The sequence below is a fragment of the Anabrus simplex genome, chromosome 7 (assembly GCF_040414725.1).
Source record: "Anabrus simplex isolate iqAnaSimp1 chromosome 7, ASM4041472v1, whole genome shotgun sequence".
Classification (NCBI taxonomy): domain Eukaryota; kingdom Metazoa; phylum Arthropoda; class Insecta; order Orthoptera; family Tettigoniidae; genus Anabrus; species Anabrus simplex.
Window position 1 is genome coordinate 4,837,767 of NC_090271.1, and position 21,751 is coordinate 4,859,517.

The following is a 21,751-nucleotide window of genomic DNA, read 5'->3' on the forward strand; positions in this document are numbered from 1 at the left end:
GGCAGCACTGAAAATGGTTTTCTGTGGTTTCCCATTTTCACATCAGGCAAATGCTGGGGCTGTACCTTAATTAAGGCTACGGCCGCTTCCTTCGAACTCCTAGGCCATTTCCTACTCCATCGACGCCGTAAGACCTATCTGTGTTGGTGTGACGTAAAGCCAAAGAAGAAAGTACATATATTTTGAAAAATATGTCAAAAACCAGAGAAGTAGTTCAGAACAATGGACCGCCGTATCAGAGGAGTTCGCACTGTAAGAGGGAGATCACGACAGAGCAACAATGTCGATGTAGGGGAGAGTTGATATGCAAGTGTCTCAGTGTGATCATTCCACTTTTTAGGAGAGCCCGCGTATAGGAGAATTACTTTGCAATCTCAAAGCTTGAAAATATATTAGAGACCATTGTTGAAAGTAAAATGACGTAATCTAGAAGTTTTCCCCACGATTGACAGACTCTGGACATTGTTGACGATATTCACAGAAGGAGGCATTGCGCGTCGCTCTGTTGTGCACTGCAGCAGGCCACAGTTCTGAGAAAACCACAACAAAACCAATCTTCATGCTGACGAAACGTGTTTTCCATAATTCGGGCATCTGGATTTAACATACGAAATGAACTTCGATATGTCCACGTTATTTACATTTCGGCAGCTCATCCTCTAGTCAAAGACAACCTGGACAAAGCTTTCTCGTTTAGGGAGAAGTCACCGCAACAACGAAAGTGTGAAATCAACGGGAATAGTCTACCCTAAAGCAGCACTTACCTGGACAGGAACTGTTCGCCGCACTTTGCGGCAACTCCCAGTGAAGTAAACTCTTCTGACGAAGGCCCATAGGAACTTGATACCTCTCGTGAACAACTTGCCGAAGTCTGCCAGCAAAATGAGGAATAGAGGTATTCCAAAGATTGCGTAAACGATGGTGATAGCACGACCAGTGTTGGTGGAGGGTGCAAGATGTCCGTAACCTGTAACAAGGCAGTGAAGCTGTTATATTAGTAGTACAGTGTCGGGCCAGACCTTGTTGCCCGGCTCGTACTGGAGGATATTTTAATATATGTTCATTCCGCTAACGCGCACCAGCCCTTGAGCATCTGTATGATGTTATTCTGTCCTAGATCTGTTCTGTGGCCGACCAGAAGAGATAAGGGATAACGTGGCTGCCTGTTTTTCTTTTGACGGAAGCGGACGTATGTTGCTCAATATTATTATTATTAAAATAAATTTAATAAAAATATTATAATATTTATTACTGCTATAAGGAAAAAATGGTAAAACTCCCATTTTAAGGAGAAACTCCCTAGAGCCTTTTTCGAAGCCAGCGTCGGTTTTCTAATTTATCTTCGTCGGACCCTAGCGTGTTTTTTACTTCGCATTTCTCTTTCCTCTCTCTCCTTCTCCTTCATCTCTCTCTCTCTCTCTCTCTCTTTCCCGAAGTATCTACTTCTCCGAGGTAATTCCACCAAGGAATCTGCACGTTTCCAAGGAGCCTTGGCCTAAGCCTATCTCCTATCTCCTATCTCCTAACGACTAACAGGACGCAATGACAGAATTTACCTCTCTTTCTTCGCCTGTTGTTTGCTCAATTTTGTGTTGAAGGAATGAATAGAGATTCGAACCACAGCAGTACGGGCCCTTGCACTGCTAAGAGTAAGAATCCTAACATTTACCAACACCTAAACCGCTTGAGCTAATACGGTAGGCGAAGATTGACGTTTAATTTAAGAGTAGAGGATCGATAGGAGGAAAAGAAGAATTTGTAACCTACAAAAAATTTAAGGATTGGGCACATGAAATTCTAGGTGTAAGATTAATCTCTAAAGACAAAAGACAACAGCTATGTGGGGAACAAAAGAGAAAGGAACGTTGTGTAGCCAAATGGGAAGGGAATGCGAACGCATGACCAACAAATGGTGAATAAGTGATCATGACCAGGTCTCCGTCAGAATTAAAAATAAAGAAATGTGGTAACGACTCAGAAGCTCTGTGCGACATTTAATGCTACACACTTGCTTATAGGGTGAAAAGTATTTAACCTATGATATTAAACATGGAAAAAAGCCTCCGAGGCTCAGACGGCAGCGCGCAGGCCTCTCACCGCTGGGTTCCGTGGTTCAAATCCCGGTTATTCCATGTGAGATTTGTGCTGGACAAAGCGGAGGCGGGGCAGGTTTTTCTCCGGGTACTCCGGTTTTCCCTGTCATCTTTCATTCCAGCAACAGTCTCCACTATCATTTCATTTCATCTGTCAGTCGTTAATCATTGCCTCAGAGGAGTGCGACAAGCTTCGGCAGCCGAAACAATTCCTATCCTCGCCACTAGATGGGTCCTGACCCGGTCGAATGACTTGAAACAGTCTGTGGATTTTCCTTTTCCATTAAACATGGAATAGTAACTGAACATTTTTAATAATGAATGAAGAAAAAGTAGAAAGAATTTCTTGAGTTAATTACTATTTGTTTTAATGTAAATAAATTGTTTAGATATCAGAAAAAAAGAATGTTTATAATTATTTTCTCCTTACTTACTTTTGTATAAATTTGACTGGCACCTTATAATGTTTTTATTAGCTTTAAAAAAAAATAATAACTAGCTGTTGTACCCGTGCTTCGCTACGGAATTCTACATTGTATTCGGAACTCTAGTGTACGCGTTGTGATCAAGATTGCTCTGAACGTTACCCTAGAAACGCGACGGGGAAGTCACCAAAAATATTTTCTCATATGAAGACTGAGTTAGGGAATTTTCACTGTAATGGTAGACCCGTTTGCATATCATCAGTCACAATGAGATTGGGGAGTTTTCATTATAATGGTAGACACCTACTCTCCACTTGCCTTTTTACATTCTCAGGAAGACTGTCTTAGTGGTTTTACCAACTGAAATGAACATACATTGCAATGACGTCAGTAGGAATGGCGCGATTAAAAGCAACGCTTTCATATGAAATACTCGATCAAATGAAACACCACACATTTTCTCACTTTTAACGAACAGGACTACGCTGCCGATCTAACAGTCCAAAGTTCCAGCCGCAAACAGCCGTGATCCGTGAACAACACTCTTCGTCTTTTTCCAGGGGAATGGTGGAGACTCCCAGGGCAAAACTATGTCCTGTTTCCTAGGAGTACGCGATTCACTACACTGGCGGCGGAAAAATCTATCTGACTTGGAGGCAAATTTTTCCTCCAAGCCAGAGGAGAAACCCCCTCTTCACTGATAATTTGGAATAAAATGATGTAAAATTTAATAAAAGTGAAGAGGAAGAAGCGTTTCTTAAGAAACGGCTCTTTTCAGGGTTGAATTTTGAGTTATTTAGTGAATTGTAGTGCTATAATTTGGAATAGGCCTAAATTGTTATTCTAGACCAGTTCATACTACAACTGCTGAAGTGAGCCTCTGTGCAGCGCGTCAGAGTAGGGATCGAATAACTGGAATACTATGTGTTACGTACCAGCTGTATAAGAAAATGTATGAACCAGAGGAATAGAAAGAAGAAAGTTTTCTAACTCCCCGGCTATTTCCCGCCAATATTCAGTCAGGCTATTATACTCGGTACGCATCGGAGTTGAGAGGCAGCATCACAACAAACAATGGTCAATGTAATGTTATTGTTGATCAATGTTACGCGCTTTCGATATTGCAGGCCTTCACATTTAGTTTTCTTCCGACTCTGAAATACCACTCTTATCATAGTCGGTATGGTAAAACTGAATAAAACATAAATGGCTGGAAATTGTATTCTCTATAACTTTTGTTATGTAGTACTTTTCGATAGGACCAATAACATAGGTATTTAAAAGTTACATTTTAGGCGCCTTCCCCTAAAGTACAATTTCATCCAGGGTGAATGAAATTGTTTATAGCTTATACTGTAGTTTCTTATTCCTCGACTCTATATACTGATTTTTATTAAATTCTGTTAACCCATTCTCTCGTGGCTCAGCGTTGATATGGACTTGGCAACAAAAATACAAATTCTTGAATATCGGTGTTATCATAGCCGGTACGGTAAAAATGTATAAGACATAAATGGTCGGAAATTTAATTCTGTATAACTTTGGTGATGTATTTATCGATACGACCACTAATAATATAAAGATTTGCGAATTAAATTTTAGACCTTCCACTAAAGTACCATTTCACTCAGTGTGAATAAAATGATTTATAGCCTAGATTGTAGTGTCTTATTCTCTGACTTTGTATACAACTGTTCAATGAGATAGGACCACTAATGACGCAAATATTAAGGATTAAATTTTAGGCCTTCCCCTAAACTACCATTTCACTCAGTGTGAATAAAATTATTTATGGCTTAGATTGTAGCGACTAATTTTCCAACTTTGCATGCGGGTTTTCATTAAATTCTCTTTAGCCGTTTTCTAGTGATGCGTGTACAGACAGACAGACAGACAGACAGACAGACAGACAGACAGACAGACAGACAGACAGACAGACAGACAGACAGACAGACAGACAGACAGACATTACCAAAAAGTAAAAAGTGCATTTCCTTGTTACTGTGGTCGTGCCCGATACAGAAATAGCATTCTTTTCAAAAATCTGAGCAACGTACAGACAAGACAGGGTTATTCACCTAACATGTTACACGGAAATAACTTGTAAACCATTAAAGATATCAGCATTCTGTTTTCATGTTCGTAAATGGTACGCACGGTCTTGTAAAATAACGTGCTACTTAGTCTCATGAGGTGATTAACAACTGAGATATTGATACTAACTCCGTGTGTTTAAATGGAACGGCACAAATTCATGCAGCTGATTTAAAAGTCCGTCTGCGTACAAGTTCAAAATCGGACAATTACTTTTTGAGATATGAGTAAGAACATCATGTGCCGTTTTGCTGCCGCATCAGACGGCGTGAAGTCGGGCAAGGCCATATTGAGGCGCAAGCAGTTTCCTGGGAGTGAGTTCAGCCACAGAATGGATACCAGGCATGTAAGCACCTCGTACACATGTGATGGGTTTGCAAAGTGTGTATGACAGGCGAACACATGACAGGACGGAAAGGGTTGATGTGTTTAAAAGGAATAAAATAAGTACTTTGCCTTGAAAAGAACATAACTAAAGCTATAATTGTCACTGGTTTTAGTGTACAGTTCATAATACTCTATGAGTTGAGAAATAAACATAACACAAAACACCGGAAGACCTTCTTCTAGAAAATAAAATGGTCAGAGCTGATCGTGGTGAGATGGCAGCAACACTATTATTTATGTTTTATTTTACACGCATTAATCTCCGCAGAGCTCCAGTGCGACTGTAGTAGCGTGCATTCGGGACAGCGTAGGTTCGAGTCCTGCCTCGCCCAACCTGAAAGTGATTTTCATGGTGTCCCATGTTCAACACCAGGCAAATACCGGATAGGTAGCTTTGTGATAGGCCAAGGCCGATTTCCTTTCCAAATCTTTCCCATTCCCATCCGTCAGAAAAAAACGCTAAACTAACTGCAGCCTATTACATGTCAAAACAAAACAATACAACTTTAATCTCCCTTCCCCGTTGTGTGTTCGCCAGTCATACAACAACGTTGCACACCCAGGGTATGTTACGGTACATCACATTATGTTTACAGTACATGCCTGGTATCCGTTCTGTGGCTGGAATCAAGCCCAGGAAGCAGCTTGCGCCTCAATATGTCCTTGCCCGACTTCACGCCGTCTGATGCGGCAGCAAAACCGCGCATGCTGTTCTTATTTATATCTCAAAACGTAATTGTCCGAATTTGAAAATACTTACATATTTGAACTTGTATGCAGTTGATCTTTTAGGCCAGCTGTATGAATTTGTGCCGTTCCATTTAAAAATATGGAGTTAGTATCAATATCTCGGTTATTAATCGCCCCATGAGACTAAGTAGCACGTTATTTTACAAGGCCTTGGGTACCATTTACGAATGTGAAAACAGAATACCGATATCTTTATTGGTTTAGAAGCTATTTCTGTGTAACATGTTAGGTGAATAACCCTGTGTATATATTAATATTTTATTAGTTAATTTTACTAGAAAATATAATAATATTCAGCTGTAGCGCGGAGTGGCACTAGGTCTACTTCCGTCGAAAGACTAACTCCTTCTGCTGGAAAAGCAGGCCTAATATCTTACATTGGCTAAAGGTTGTGGTTTAGATAATCTGGGAAGTAAGTGTTATAACTTGTGGCGCGCTCTATCAGTAAATATAATAAACTACGGAAATACGCCATCTATTATTTAAAGTAGAAACTAAAAGAAATAAGCCATCTATCGGTTTGTGTAGGAATTACTTGGTTTTCCACAGTTATCTCAATTCATATATATTAAAGCAGTGTTGCGAAAAGTCACTAATAGCCGACTGGTTATAATATTAACTTAGTACTTAGTATATTCGTGGTTCGCATCTACCACCTTCCACACATTTTAAAAATATATTCAACGTAAGTATCTGTGGTGTAGTGGTTAGTGTGATTAGCTGCCACCCCCAGAGACCCGGGTTCGACTCCCAGCTCTGAGATTAAATTTGAAAAAGTAGTACGAGGGCTGGAACGGGGTTTACTCAGCCTCGGGAGGTCAAATGAGTAGAGATGGGTTCGATTGCCACCTCAGCCATCCTGGAAGTGGTTTTCCATGGTTTCCCACTTCTCCTCCAGGCGAATGCCGGGATGGTACCTAACTTAAGGCCACGGCCGCTTCCTTCCCACTTCCTTGTCTATCCCTTCCAATCTTCCCATCCCCCACAAGGCCCCTGTTCAGCATAGGAGGTGAGGCCACCTGTGCGAGTTGCTGGTCATCCTCCCCAGTTGTATTCCCCGACCCAGAGTTTGAAGCTCCAGGGCACTGACCTTGAGGAGGTAGAGGTGGGATCCCTCGCTGAGTCCAAGCGAAAAACCGACACTGGAGGGTAAACAGATTAAGAAAGAAAGTATCCAATTTCTGCATCCATAATATCACTTCTCAGCCATGATAATTCCTATTATAATGTCTGGTAAATGGGAACGGAGAATTTTCCATTCGAAATTGCTAGGCGGGCAATTATTCCATTGTGGAGATTTATCTCCCGTATGCAGTTATCAGACTGTGCCTCTTATAATGGGCTTCTGATAAGTTCACTCCCGCAGGACACCTCCACATCTCAAGAGAGATCCTCAAAGCCCACTGCGGGGGACACGCGCACAGGCTTTTCATCTCCAAATCGGACTATACTTACGTCCACGCACCCCTTCGTCTTTTTTGCGGCCGGGTGGTCATCATCTATAGTTGCTACCCAGCCGAACCAAAAAACATAGGTTGACGCCTCGTTGGCTGTCGCCATGTACACCAGCGCCATCCGCTTCGCTGGCTTCCGCATACATGACACCTATCGGCTCTTCTTGCCATCTCCACTGATTCCTCTCTACATACCAACGTTGGACGAGCAGCAGCGCGTTTCTACCCCGTGGAATCTACTCCTCCATCCATACTTGCCGAACTCTCTGCCGACCCCACCACCCTCTCCGTCGTCCACATGCCGCCGACCATAACCTCGCATCAACCCACATCGAATTCCTCTTCCCTTTCCCCTACAACAACTATCACCACGACTTCTACCACGACGCCTTTGTCCTCTCATACACCGGCTACATTTGTCACGACTAGCCACCCATCGCCCATTATGACCTCCTGCATTCCACTTTCTACATTTTCTACAACGGTAAACCCCCTCCCTCCTCATAACCACCCCTTGGCATCCACCGCCTCAATCATCGCTTCAAGACAACGTCGCAGCAGCACCACCGTCATCATCGCCCACGCAGCAATCCGCATCTCATCATGGTCTACCCAGCTGTGTGATCCGTGGACTCGACCCTTCCATCTCCAGCCAGGACATAGTACAAGAACTTCACGCCGCCGGAATCCCCGCCTGTCGTGCGTTTCGCATTCAGACCAGTTCAGGACGACTGTCGCCGACGTCCACCCCTCATCGCCCCCGGCCAACCCGTCCTCCCGTTCCACCTCCTCAAAACGTTAGTCCACCCCCTCCTCCAACTAATTTGTTCTTTTCGCCACCACCGTCCCCCCTCACCTTTTCCGACTCTTACTCGCTTTTCTTGTAACCTTCTCATCGGTGTTTCATCTCCTTGCTCTCTAACTCCCTCATCACCCCCTTGCTTAAAACTTCTCTTCCTTCAGTTCCGTCATGTCTCTCTTAAGTCATATATTGTCCACCCTTGCACTCTCCTCTGAATATTTAATCCTTATACGCATCCCCCAACAATTAATTACTATCCGTACACACCTCCCAATTCCACACATCAAATTACTCTCCTCCCCATACCATCACTCCTTCTCCAACCAGCCGAAACTCCTGGCCAGAGTGAGGGCGTTACCTTCAGGGTGGGGAATGAAAACTAGAAATAGATAGATAGTTCACCTGCATACACCCCAACGTCAGTGGGTAGGGTCTGACACATCCCACTCTGAGTCTAGTGTCAGACCTAAGACGAAACGCTGGTTAATAGAGCAAACGCCGAACAAGCCTTACATCTGATCTGTTTTTTGACATGCTCTGTTGCTGAAAAATATCTAATTCCCTCCACGGGAACTTATAATTTTCCATTCGGAAATGCTAGCCGGGCAATAATTCCATTGTGGTGTTTCATCTCCCGTATGCAGTTATCGGACTGTGCCTCTTATAATGGGCTTCTGATAAGTTCACCTGGACATCACACAACACAAGATACGAACACAAATCGGCACACATCGTCTGTCTCTACAGTGGACTGTATACTCCTTACCTCATCCCGCGTTACGCCGCAACTCTAACACCGCACCCAGCCGACCCAATAAAGCATATTGGCCAGACACCAAGTTGGAAGTCGGCCTCCCACCACCATGGCCTTTTGCTTCATCTTCGACGACCTTTGTGCCGCTGTCTATCGACTGGTTGATGGCCTCACCTCTACACCTTCTACAAAGATTCTGGTTCATCTCAGCGACGAGACCGCCCTTCAACTTCTTTACACTTCGGGCGCAACGATTCACTGTCAGTTCTATGCAGTGGTGCCAACCCCTCCATACATTGAAGACCAGCTTTCTGCCAACCCAACCCTTGTCCCAACTGTCCATGAGCCTCCATTTCAGACAATGCTTCTGCCCTCAACACTCACCAGCCCGACAACCACCACAATTACCACCACAACACCGTCCGTTCTTCTCCCTTCCTCACTTTCCATCGCCACTGTTACCACTTGTCATCCCTACCCTGTTATGTCGCCCCCTGCCTTTCAGCAAGTACCTGCTAACACCGCACAGCATGCATCACCGCCCACTTCTGCCTTGTACAGCTGTGTGCTCAGTGGAATTCCTCCCGACTTCTACGACAGGGACGTCCTCCAAGAACTCCGTGCAGCCGGCGTTCCAGTCCGACGAGCCATTCGGATCCGGAACGCCTCCGGCCCAACTTTTATGGTACGTTCCATAATCTGGGGATAGCCGCCACAAATGATCTATTAATTTTATTTGTGCGGTGCAGTGGAATAGAAAGAATGAATCTAGAACGTGTATTTAAGTTGTCAAATGATGATAAAAAGATGAATTTAGAAGAAATATACATTGGCTGACTTTCAGCTACCACTCTGATCACCATCGTTAAAGTGTGTAGCTGCCGACCTTTATCAGACATCAGCCATGAGACAGCCTGATAGTATGGGGTGACATGAACATCGAACCCGATAGTGTAAATAAATCGCAGGCAGAAATTCAGTGTTCGTTGAAGTTTAAGTGTTTCTTCTCTCGCCATGTCAACTAAAACAACGTCACAATAATCAAGAACAGGGAGAATGAGTGTCTATGAGTTTGGCATGTACAGTAGCTCAAATGGAAATACATCCCTCTGCCCTTTAAGAGGGTGAAGCACTCCAAAATCTTTTTACGTATTACTTTCGTGTGATCAGACCAATAACTGTTTCATTCATCATTACGCCGAGATTTTTAACCGTTTTACTGTAGGGAATAATGTTACCATTCAGTAGGATAGGCGGGATTGCGACATTGTTTGAGCAGCTCAGTAAGTTTTGTGATCCAATTATAATTGTCTGATATTTTTTGCAGTTTAGTATAAGAGAGATTCGTGGTGCATATACACTGAGTCGTCGGAGGTCATTGTTAATATCTTGTCTTGCAATGTCGATATACACTGACTGACAGAGCAAATGCAACACCAAGAAGGAGTGGTTCGAAAGGGATGAAAGTTGGGGAAAAAACAGAGACGGCACGGGCGAATAATTGATGTTTATTTCAAACCGATATGCAGGTTACACAATGCGCACGGCATCGACTCAGTAGGATGTAGGACCACCGCGAGCGGCGATGCACGCAGAAACACGTCGAGGTACAGAGTCAATAAGAGTGCGGATGGTGTCCTGAGGGATGGTTCTCCATTCTCTGTCAACCATTTGCCACAGTTGGTCGTCCGTACGAGGCTGGGGCAGAGTTTGCAAACGGCGTCCAATGAGATCCCACACGTGTTCGATTGGTGAGAGATCCGGAGAGTACGCTGGCCACGGAAGCATCTGTACACCTTGTAGAGCCTGTTGGGAGATGCGAGCAGTGTGTGGGCGGGCATTATCCTGCTGAAACAGAGCATTGGGCAGCCCCTGAAGGTACGGGAGTGCCACCGGCCGCAGCACATGCTGCACGTAGCAGTGGGCATTTAACGTGCCTTGAATACGCACTAGAGGTGACGTGGAATCATACGCAATAGCGCCCCAAACCATGATGCCGCGTTGTCTAGCGGTAGGGCGCTCCACAGTTACTGCCGGATTTGACCTTTCTCCACGCCGACGCCACACTCGTCTGCGGTGACTATCACGGACAGAACAGAAGCGTGACTCATCGGAGAACACGACGTTCCGCCATTCCCTCATCCAAGTGGCTCTAGCCCGGCACCATGCCAGGCGTGCACGTCTATGCTGTGGAGTCAATGGTAGTCTTCAGAGCGGACGCCGGGAGTGCAGGCCTCCTTCAACCAATCGACGGGAAATTGTTCTGGTCGATATTGGAACAGCCAAGATGTCTTGCACATGCTGAAGAATGGCTGTTGACGTGGCGTGCGGGGCTGCCACCGCTTGGCGGCGGATGCGCCGATCCTCGCGTGCTGACGTCACTCGGGCTGCGCCTGGACCCCTCGCACGTGCCACATGTCCCTGCGCCAACCATCTTCGCCACAGGCGCTGCACCGTGGACACATCCCTATGGGTATCGGCTGCGATTTGACGAAGCGACCAACCTGCCCTTCTCAGCCCGATCATCATACCCCTCGTAAAGTCGTCTGTCTGCTGGAAATGCCTCCGTTGACGGCGGCCTGGCATTCTTAGCTATACACGTGTCCTGTGCCACACGACAACACGTTCTACAATGACTGTCGGCTGAGAAATCACGGTACGAAGTGGGCCATTCGCCAACGCCGTGTCCCATTTATCGTTCGCTACGTGCGCAGCACAGCGGCGCATTTCACATCATGAGCATACCTCAGTGACGTCAGTCTACCCTGCAATTGGCATAAAGTTCTGACCACTCCTTCTTGGTGTTGCATTGGCTCTGTCAGTCAGTGTATTTGAAGATCGTCAGCATAGAGGTGGTGTGTGTTATTTCCTGTCACATATGGTATGTCATTGATACAAATACAGAAAATTAGAGGCCCTAGAATACTGCCCTGTGGGGCAACACTAAGTTGCATTCTCCATTTAGAGGCCTTGTCGTTTACTGTTACACGCTGTTGACGGTTTCTCAAATAAGAACTATAAAGCTTAAGCGCAGCCAGGTCGAAATTTAGCAGTTCCATTTTCTTTATCATAGTCGGAATTACTATAGTGTCAAAGGCGGTACTGAAGTCCAGATACGTATAGTGAGCAGTCGTTTATCCATAACATTTCTAATGTCTTCAGTAACCTACAAAAGTGCTGTCGCGGTACTGTGACCCTTCTTATATCCAGATTGCAAAGGGTCCAAAAGAGCATTTTGATTTAGGTATTCCGGAACTTGCTCGTATATTAAATGTTCAAAGGCTTTAGAAAACGCAGGGAGTATGGACATAGGACGATAGTCAGAGGTTGATTGTGGGTCTAAACTCTTAGGTACCGATATAATATTGGCTGTTTTCCAGACAGTAGGGAAAGTTCCGTTTAGTAAACAGTAGTTCAGTATGTGCGTTAGTAGTATAGGCAGGACAGCACCCATAATGTTATGTATAAAAGTAATAGGAATATCATCTGCTGTACACATGTAGCCTTTGATTTAATGGAATGCAAAGCCTTTTCAACCTGATTTTCTGTGACACTGTGAAATGTGAATGGTGGATTGGCTGCAGGGGAGGGCGGTGAGTCGGTGCAGTTAATTGGGGTAGGTCGAATATTTATTCTACTGAAGTAATCGTTCAGTTCATCAAGTGGAATGTCAGAAGTCGTCTGTCTCTGTTGATGTTTTCCTATTACCAGAGCTCTAAGTTGGTCCCATGCGCGATTAGAGTTTAAGTTCTTAGCTAAATTCCGGAAATATATACATTTCTTATTTCTGATTAACTGCTTTGTGCGATGTTTTGAGATGCGGTAAGATTCGAAGTCTGTGTGATCTAGGGTTTGTTTATAATGTGGAAATAACGAGTCACGGTAGGCCATCATTCTCTTGCTTTCAACATCTAGCCATGGATAAGAAGGACGAGAAACCTGTATTCGACGCGCGCGCGCGTGTGTGTATATCTTTGCCGCATTATTTGTATAAAATGTCACTTCTTTATTGCTTATCACATGACCATTATTATAATAACATTACCGTATTTATTCTGAACCAAAATATTGCATCTTTACTCACACTGTTTATTCTTGCATTCATTTCACTTGTACCTACTCGGAATATATGAAATGCTGCAGTTATGTTGGGATGGGAGTGACAGAGGTAGCCGGGGGGGGGGGGGGGAGTTCGTCCAAGGAGTCCAGATACCCCAAGAGTTTTAACGAATATACTTTTATTAAGCATTTTATATATAACGTATATTAATATTAGCTTCCGGAGTCCGACTCATTGGCTGAATGATCAGTGTTGAGGCTTTCGGTTCAAAGGGTCCCGGGTTCGACTCCCGGCCGTGTCGGGGATTTTAACCACGTCTGATTAATTCTTCTGGCTCGGGTCTAGGCGTTTGTCCCAACACGTTCCTCTTCATATTCAGACAACATACTACACTACCAACACACAACAGTGATTACATCCCTCTATATAGAGTTGGCGTGGGGAAGGACATCCGGCCGTAAAACAGGGCCAAATCCACATATGCGCACAGTTCGCACCCGCGACCCCACAGATGTGTGAAAAGGGGGTGGAAGAAGAAGAAGAAGATTACTATTAGCTTCCGGAATCCTCACGAATCCGCCACTTTTACTTGGATCCAAGGACACTGTATTCTACACCTATCAAAATAAAATTCTGGAAGAATGGGCCCCCATTGTGAAGTGCTGAAGAAACATTCTCCTACTCTGACTTACTCCGTCAATGGGCAGTAACACCTTAGTCAACGAGTCTGGCATTGTTTCGTGTCATCGCGTGTGTTGCTTGTTATCGCCACGTGAGTGCGTCAAGATGTGGGAAGAGAAGACCTACCACAACTCTGCATTGAACGTCACGGCTACAATGGTGTGTTAAAATGTAGGCGACTTCTAGCGACGGGAGCAGAGTTCCACTTTCATCATTCATTTAAGTACCATTTTTCTAATGCTTATCTGTTCATATTGCTTACTTATTCATTAGTGGTAATATTTCTTCTAGTCTTGATCCTTCTTTCACACATGTCATGGGTGTGTGAGTGATTATTGGTCTCTATTAGAATAGCTAGAACGTGCGTGTGTCTTCTATAGTCTAGTGTGATTTAAACATCATTGTATTCACCGATAATTAATAATTTTATTGGAAAATATTTTTTTCGGAAGTCGTGTGAGACAGATTTACGGCATGTTTGTTACGCCGGATTTCTATATAAAAATGTCTTCTTGTATGATTTAAGGCGTGTTAGTGTCATCTGGCATATTGTCGAACCCTAGTTTACGCGAATTTGAGATCTAGCACATGTAATAATAATAATAATAATACTAATAATAATAATAATAATAATAATAATAATAATAATCAGAATCAGCAAGATGGAGGTGGCATATCAGCTGACTAGGAATGTCCACAACAAAAGATCAGTGTCCATCAACGCCAAGCTTAGGCATTATTGTTCGGTTGTACGCCCGGAAGTACTGTACGCAGCAGAATGCCTTGCAATGAACAGAAAAGGTCTGATGGAGAAGCTAGAAGCTAAAGAAAGAAAAATCCTGAGAAAGTTTCTTGGACCAATCAAAGAAAATGGTGAGTACAGGAGACGACAGAACAGCGATCTCTACCAGCATATGGAGAGGATAACGGACACGATTCGGGAAAGGAGGATTAATTTTTATGGCCATATAGCACGCATGAGCACACAGAGACAGACCAATAGGATCTTTTCCTACTTCCTTAACAAGAAAACCAAGGGACCCTGGTTTATCGAAGTTGAAAAAGACCTTCAAGAAATAGGAATCACACTTGAAGACATCCAGAAACGTGCTCCTCTCCAGAAAAAGCTCCAGGGATACAAGAGGTTCCAAGAAAGGCCAAAGTTGAAAACAGGCAAGAAGTGGACTGATGAAAGAAAGGAGGCTGACGGAACGAGAATGCGTGAGTACTGGGGAAGAATTAAAGCTCAAGGATGCAAACGGTTGAAATAACGTGGTCCACAGCAGGCCGAAACGAAGAAATAATAATAATAATAATAATAATAATAATAATAATAATAATAATAATAATAATAAATTTACACCTCGGGTTAAATGAATGAATAAGGGTCATGAGTTTAAATATTGCTTGATCTTGTGTGTAAGATGTTAATGTTACTCAATTAGGATGGATATGGGCCTGGAATATGGCAGAATCTTGACGGATCGTTTACTGTATTTTTATTGACTTGTGGATTCATTTATTGAATTTATTTGAAGAATACGTGTGGGATAAGGCGTTATTTCTTCAAGTGTCAGCACGTGTTAATTGATGGGCATGGAATGGAGTAATAATAACGTCGTGACTCATGAACCATGAAAGCGAATGCTAATATTTGACCTGTACCATGTGCGTTTCTGTAGGCGTCAATTTTTCCATATATCAACCGCCGATATTATCGTGACCAACATTGTAAAATTTTATCATATTTGACCAAGTGATCATCCAGACTTCATCACATTTCTGAGAGACGTGAATGAATTTTTCTTTACCCGATAGCGTCATCGAGAGCATTCAGATGGCTAGGATAAAAGTCAAAATATAATATTCAAAGTCTAGAATTCGTTGTAAATAATTCTCGTGCGCCTTAGTGTGAATGCTGTGTGTGTGGTAGTAATTTCAGTGAATTGTGATATGTTCTTTGACTGTGGTTCTGACCCGGCCACGTGTTCCTGGTTATCAGCATCGTTGTTTGAGTTGATTTAACTTTTGAGAGTTGAACCTTAAAAAAAATTTATTTTGAAATTAAGTTGAGAAAGTTCAGATTATCATACAGTAATGAATAAGAAAGAATTATTTCAGTGAACGAGATTCACTATTATTGTAAAGCTTACAATGCTAAAAATCCTCAAGACGTCAGATCATGCTTTGTTCAATGGATTATTAAAGAAAGTTTCACAGTAATAATTATTATACAAGCAGAATTTTGTGAACTTAAATCAGAGAGAGACTTCTTTGAATAATGTTCCCGATAAAAATTTTGTGTATTTTTCCATTTTAATGAATATCACGTTTGATTCAGTTCTCTAAAAGAGTAAAGTTTTCATTTGAGGAAATGAATGTTAACACAAATGGATCTGATATTTTAGACGTTTAAACCAGTATGAGATGGACAGCTTTTTGAGATTGAATTATTTTCAACTTGTAAATATTAACGACGCTGCGAGAGGAGATCCTCCCGTAGAAAGTTTACTTTTTTCTTGTGTTTCGTTAGAAGTAGGCTAATATCCATCTGTATATTAGCAGAATTATTGACGTCAAAGCTATTTCCAGTAATTAAATGCTGTATTCGAATGAACTGGCCGAGAAGAACCCAAAATTTGATTTTCAGTCAAGATTTGTTTAAATTTGTATTGTTTAAGTGCTAGTTGATAATAAATGTGAGAAACCTGTTGTTTGATACTCGCTAGTCCTTGTCTCTTTCCCTTCCCTCAAAGCCGGACTCCCGTTCTCCGGCTGAGCATGCCCGGTAAAAAGGGGACAAAGAGAACTAAGAAGGGTCGGGAAAGGAATCATGAGAGCCTTATGCTCCGAGGAATTAGGATACGCGATATGAGATGTAGATGGTCTACGATGAGATAATTCGAATGTTATGTTGCCCCACATTCGGCGCTCAACGATAAGAATGAGAGGGTAGAGAATAAATGAGTATTTCTTGGGAATTCTGCAGTAAGATGGAAGTGGGCCGGAAGGAGAGTTGGCCGCTGTAATTGTGAAGGTGTCGGTGGCGCACAATGACCTCCCCGTTCGCAACAAAGGCTCAGGACTCTGTGCCTGTTTGTTTGTTTTTCGGCTAAGAACACTTCTGTAACTGATAATATCACGATGATTTAGAGGATAATTAATAAATGATTATAGATCCCCCCAATATCCGGTAGTATGAGGCCGTGGATAGTCTAGGGATTTTCAGCAATTTACCTTTCAGTCGGAAGGCGTCCAGTTCGAGCCCAGGTCAGAATGTGCCGCCTTGTGCGAGCTTCCATTAAGCTTGCGCTGGGGCAGAAGATATTGATAACCATGTTTTTCTTACAGGAATGACTCCATTTATACACGATGTGTTCATATGATTGTGTTTAGTGTGTATTACTTTTAGTACAGAAACGATGTCCAACGTCTTGGTGCGTCCGGGGAGTTTAGCTAAGTGGTATGTGTTATCTAAATATCTTTCTAACATGTCAATTATGTAGCGTAGGGACCGGTTAATTACAAGCTAAGAATAGAATGTATTCTGTAAGGGGACATCATCTCATAGTACACGGTGTGATCGACAGAAGAATAAAATTAACGAAAATGGTACGAAATTAGTGAGGAAAAGATAGACGATACTAGTCACAAAACCTCAGTTATACCTTTGTGCTTAATGAACGCCCTCAGGCGAGTCAATTTAAAGTGTTTATTGCTTTTCTTTTGTTTCCCTCCGTATGCGGAGAATTTCTTGTATAGGGCTGTTTCCTGTTCTGTCACTAGGGCTCCCCGAGCCTCGTTAGACCGCTCTTGTCATCCGTGCTTGCTGAGGCGTGGGTCGTCCTAAACAGGGAGCAAGTGCTCTTCAATTAGGGGATTTCTGCCCTTAACTAAATAATACCACTTCAATTTGTGAAATTTTAAAACTAGGGGCTTGAAGCATAGAATCTGTAAAAATCACTATCTTGGACTATCCTAGTCTTGTTTCAAGATTGCTTTTGTACCTGAAATATTGTTTTTGTTGTGTTGATTTTGAAGAAATATAACATTCCGTTTAAGTTTTAAATTAATTTTGATATTGTAGATAGACCCATTCACCCCGGCACCTTCCTTCAAGCTCTTTCTGCTCCACGGGTATCCCCGTAACATGTGGTAGCAGAGCGTGGTTGAATGGGTCTCAATTAAGCCCCTTTTGACAGCTGAACATAGGACTCGATCCGAACTCTAAGAATTTTTTTTGGTCACTGGAAGTTTTTCCTAAATTTGTAAATTTTCTATCATCATGTCTGGCCCTCAGAAGTTCTCCACCCCGTGCACTTGCGCAACGAGGAATTAATTTATGAATTACTCATTAGGAATGTTCAATCTGGAGGCACGGTTGAGGCAGATACAACCAAACTTAAAGAGTCATTAGAATTACCTATTTGTATCCCAATTTTGGGAGAAAAGGAAATTGATGAGGCTCTATCCACTATCACTGACAATACCACTTAACTAGCATCGGTAGTAAGTTTTTTTGAACTAAGTGATCCATCTCCTAATCAACTTAAAAGGGTACAGGCAAGACTGTTCCATTTTTATAACAGGGTTAGCGATCTATTGCCTCTAAAGTTAAATGAAGGAGGATTAAGGAGGCTAGTAATCTTGTTGAACACCTTTCTAAAATCTCAAATAGAGTTAGTCAACTGTTGACAGGGGCAGCTGCTTCCAAAACCGATCAAGCCCCTGCAATAAACATTATAAGTGAGGAGGACTCTTCCAAGGGTGTAGCAAGTAGAAAATCCGTAGCGACTCAACAAACATCAGCCCCATTGGAAACTGAGTCTGGACATCTGAAACAAATTTCACCTTTCTTTTTAAATAATGCTGTGCTAGAGACTTCTCAACCTTCCAGGCCGTTATCTATTATGTCACCCTGTTTTAGTAGTCTGCCCCATCCACTGCCTATGTTGCTTAGGGGAATTTCTGAAATTTCAGTGATCTCCACAAGTGATGTTATTTCATTTCTTAGGTTCCTTGTAGAATTTCAAGATCACACTCTAGTGTTCTCCCTCTCTCACTATCAAATCCTTCAAATTATGTACCCATATTCTGTAGGCGTCCTATCGGACTTCCATGCTCACCCTTTGGCAAATTTCATTCCGGCTAGGGCAATGTCCTCTCTAATACAGAAGTTCTATTTTAGGGTACAACGTCTGGACGAAAATCTTGCGGATTACATCCAAGATATCAAATTTTATACCCGAGTGTTCACCCTGCATTTTTCGGAAGACCAAATAGTGCAAACGATTGTGGAAGGTGTCTCACCACCTTACAGACCTTATTTATGTTTTGAGTCTCGTCCCCAAACCTTAGCAGAATTAGAGGCTTTGGCTGTCTCAGCCGAAGGAGTGCGGCGTGCCGACACCTTAAGAGTCGCGAAGGAGCCCCCTCCGTCTTCTAGTAATTTTCGGCCTCAACCGCGCGGAACTTTCACCACCCGCAAATGCTATGCTTGTGGGTCTACGGATCATCTGCGTAACAAGTGCCCAGTGATAAAATCGAGTGGGACAAAAAATGGACCACGATCTTCACAAGGATGTTTCAAATGCGGCTCCTTTACTCATACAGCCAAGTATTGCCCTAATGCCAATAGCACCCCGTCCTGCTCAACTTGTGGTGCAACCTCCGTGAAGTGACTAGTATCATCGGCTGAGTCGGCAGCGTCATTTTAAACACAGCGAAAGCTCGGGTTCTTCTAACCCATCGTTTGAATGCCCAAAAGAATGCCTGAGAATTGCGGCGGAGACCCAAGCACTTGTACCTTTTCTTAAAATTGAATTGAATAGTGAACCCGTCACTGCTCTATTAGACTCTGGGAGTGCTTGTCCTATTATTTCGGCTGAATGGTATTCCAAATTAAAGACTGTTTGTAAGTTTCCTGAATATTGTCCATCTTCGGTACAATACATTTCGGATAATTTCTATCCATTAGAAATTTTAGGTTTCATCCTTGCAAAAAGTCGTATTTCTAAATTTACCTGGAAAATAAAAATTTTTGTGGCCTAACACTTGTGTTGCCCCATAATATTAGGAGCGGATTTCATGTCTTTTACCGTTCTGGTGCTCGACATTCAAGCAAGTCGTGCACCTTCAAAATTGCTAATGATTAAAATTCCTTTGCTCAAATGTAATTCTGTGTCATGTTCATCTGTTTCGCCTACCCAGGATGAGATGTTGTTAGACCTTAGACATCTACCTGAGGATCAGGCTGAAAGTATTCTTAAATTGTGTCAGTCGTTTCCGGATGTATTTTCTGATATTCTTGGTGTCACTGACCTTATAGAGCACAAGGTTGAGGTTACGGATTCAATCCCAGTTAGGTTTCCACCCTATAGGCTGTCTCTACCTAAAATGAAGGCTCTTAAAGAGATCATCGACCAGATGTTAAAAGATGGTATTATTCGACCGTATTCATCGCCCATTTTCCTGGTACCGAAACCCCAAAGCGGCTTCAGGCCTGTGATTGACTATAGGGCTTTAAATCGGAAGGTGGTGTTACAATCTGTGCCTCTTCCCAACCTTTACTTTTGTTTTTCATGGTTTCGGAAAGGTAAGTTCTTTGCCATCTTAGACCTTAATCAGGCGTACAACCAGATCCCTCTAGCTGAAGAATCGAAACTTCTAACAGGTTTTGCCACGGATTGGAACATGTATGTGTACAACCGCGTGCCTTTCGCATTTCCCACGGGGGCAGCTATTCTCACGAGACTGATGGATAGGGTCTTCTCTGACATCAAATTTGAATACTTGTATCACTATCTTCATGACGTTGTCCTATTTTCTGAGACCTTTGAAGAACAACTAGATAATCTAAAGGAAGAACTCTATCGCCTTTGTAAGGCGGGGTTTACTGTCAAGATATCTAAGGTAGCTTTTGCTAAAACTTCTATGTCATTTCTAGGGAATATTGTGTCGCCCGATGGGGTTTCTATCGATCATGCCAGAACAGAGGCCATCCGTAATTTCAAACCTCCTAAGGACATCAAATGCATTGCCAGGTTCATAGGCATGGTGAATTTCTTCAGGAAATTTATTCCTAACTTCGCCAATAGAGCGGCGCCCTTGAACTTACTCCGTGGGAAAGGCGTCAAGTTTGAGTGGGGACCATCACAACAAGCCGCTTTTGAATTAGCTCCTGTCCTTGTTGTGCTTGATTTCTCGAAGACGTTCAATCTGACGCCTCGTCATCGGCGGTGGCTGCTGTGTTTCTTCAGGAAACTGAACTCGGAAGGCGACCCATCGCCTATGCGTCTAGGATATTATCGGCCCAAGAGGCCAAATATTCCATCTATGAACTTGAGGGTTTGGCAGTTTTATTTGTGCTAGTGAAGTTCCGACTCTATCTGGAGCATGTCAAGTTCGACCTGGAAACTGATAACCAAGCCTTAAATTGGGCATTAGCTAGGCCGCGTCGTACCGGTCGTATAACCCGCTGGTCCATTAGGATTTCGGCATTCCAGTATGATGTGACACATATCAGAGGATCTGAAAATGTGCTTGCGGATGGACTAAGCCGCATGTTTTCTCATGATGTGGAGACCACCGAACCGGAAGATAGTTCTTCTCTTCCCACGCCCATACCTTCGAGCATTAATGCCATTCTTACTGATGCCCTCATGTTGTTTAGGGACATTGAAAAATATCAACGTGAAGATCCTGTGCTGGCCCCTATTATGGAAACCCTTTCTTCTGGGGAACATGTCGTCCCTTATGTATTGAGAAACAGCGTTTTTTGTTGCCCATCAAGGGATGATCAAAAGATGAAAGTACTGGTTCCAGCTGTCCTTGTACCTATGATCTTCAAGTACTATCATGAGATCCCATTAGGGGGCATTTAGGCATCTTCAAAACTCGGGAAAAGATCCGAAAGATGTTCATTTGGAAAGGTATAGCCGGCGAAATTCGTGAATTGGTAAAAGCTTGTAAATCTTGTTTGTTTAGTAAACCCACCTTGTCCACTAAGCTAGGTCTATTATCATCTCACCAAGCGCCACGCCCCATGGAACGCCTCTATATAGACTACGTCGGACCCTTCCCACAATCAAAGGGGAACGCCAACAAATTAATTATAGTGTGTGTGGATGGTTTCACTAAATTTTCCTGGTTATTTCCGACTAAGCTGGCAACCGCTCAGTCCACCATTTCTTGTTTTAATACCATATTTGCTTCTTTTGGTCCCTGTCAATATATAGTTTCTGATAATGCT

The 21,751-nt window shown here is 43.0% G+C and overlaps 1 protein-coding gene across 2 annotated transcripts in view; it reads right to left on the bottom strand.

Annotated features, from left to right (window-relative positions):
• The window catches only part of LOC136877198 (potassium channel subfamily K member 18), a 256,215-nt gene that overhangs the window by 37,875 nt on the left and 196,589 nt on the right, over positions 1 to 21,751 (bottom strand). For both annotated transcript variants that reach the window (XM_067151015.2, XM_067151014.2), the window contains one exon: positions 765 to 967. In XM_067151015.2, coding sequence (XP_067007116.2) covers positions 765 to 967 — 203 coding nt within the window. The remainder of the gene's footprint in view (positions 1 to 764; positions 968 to 21,751) is intronic.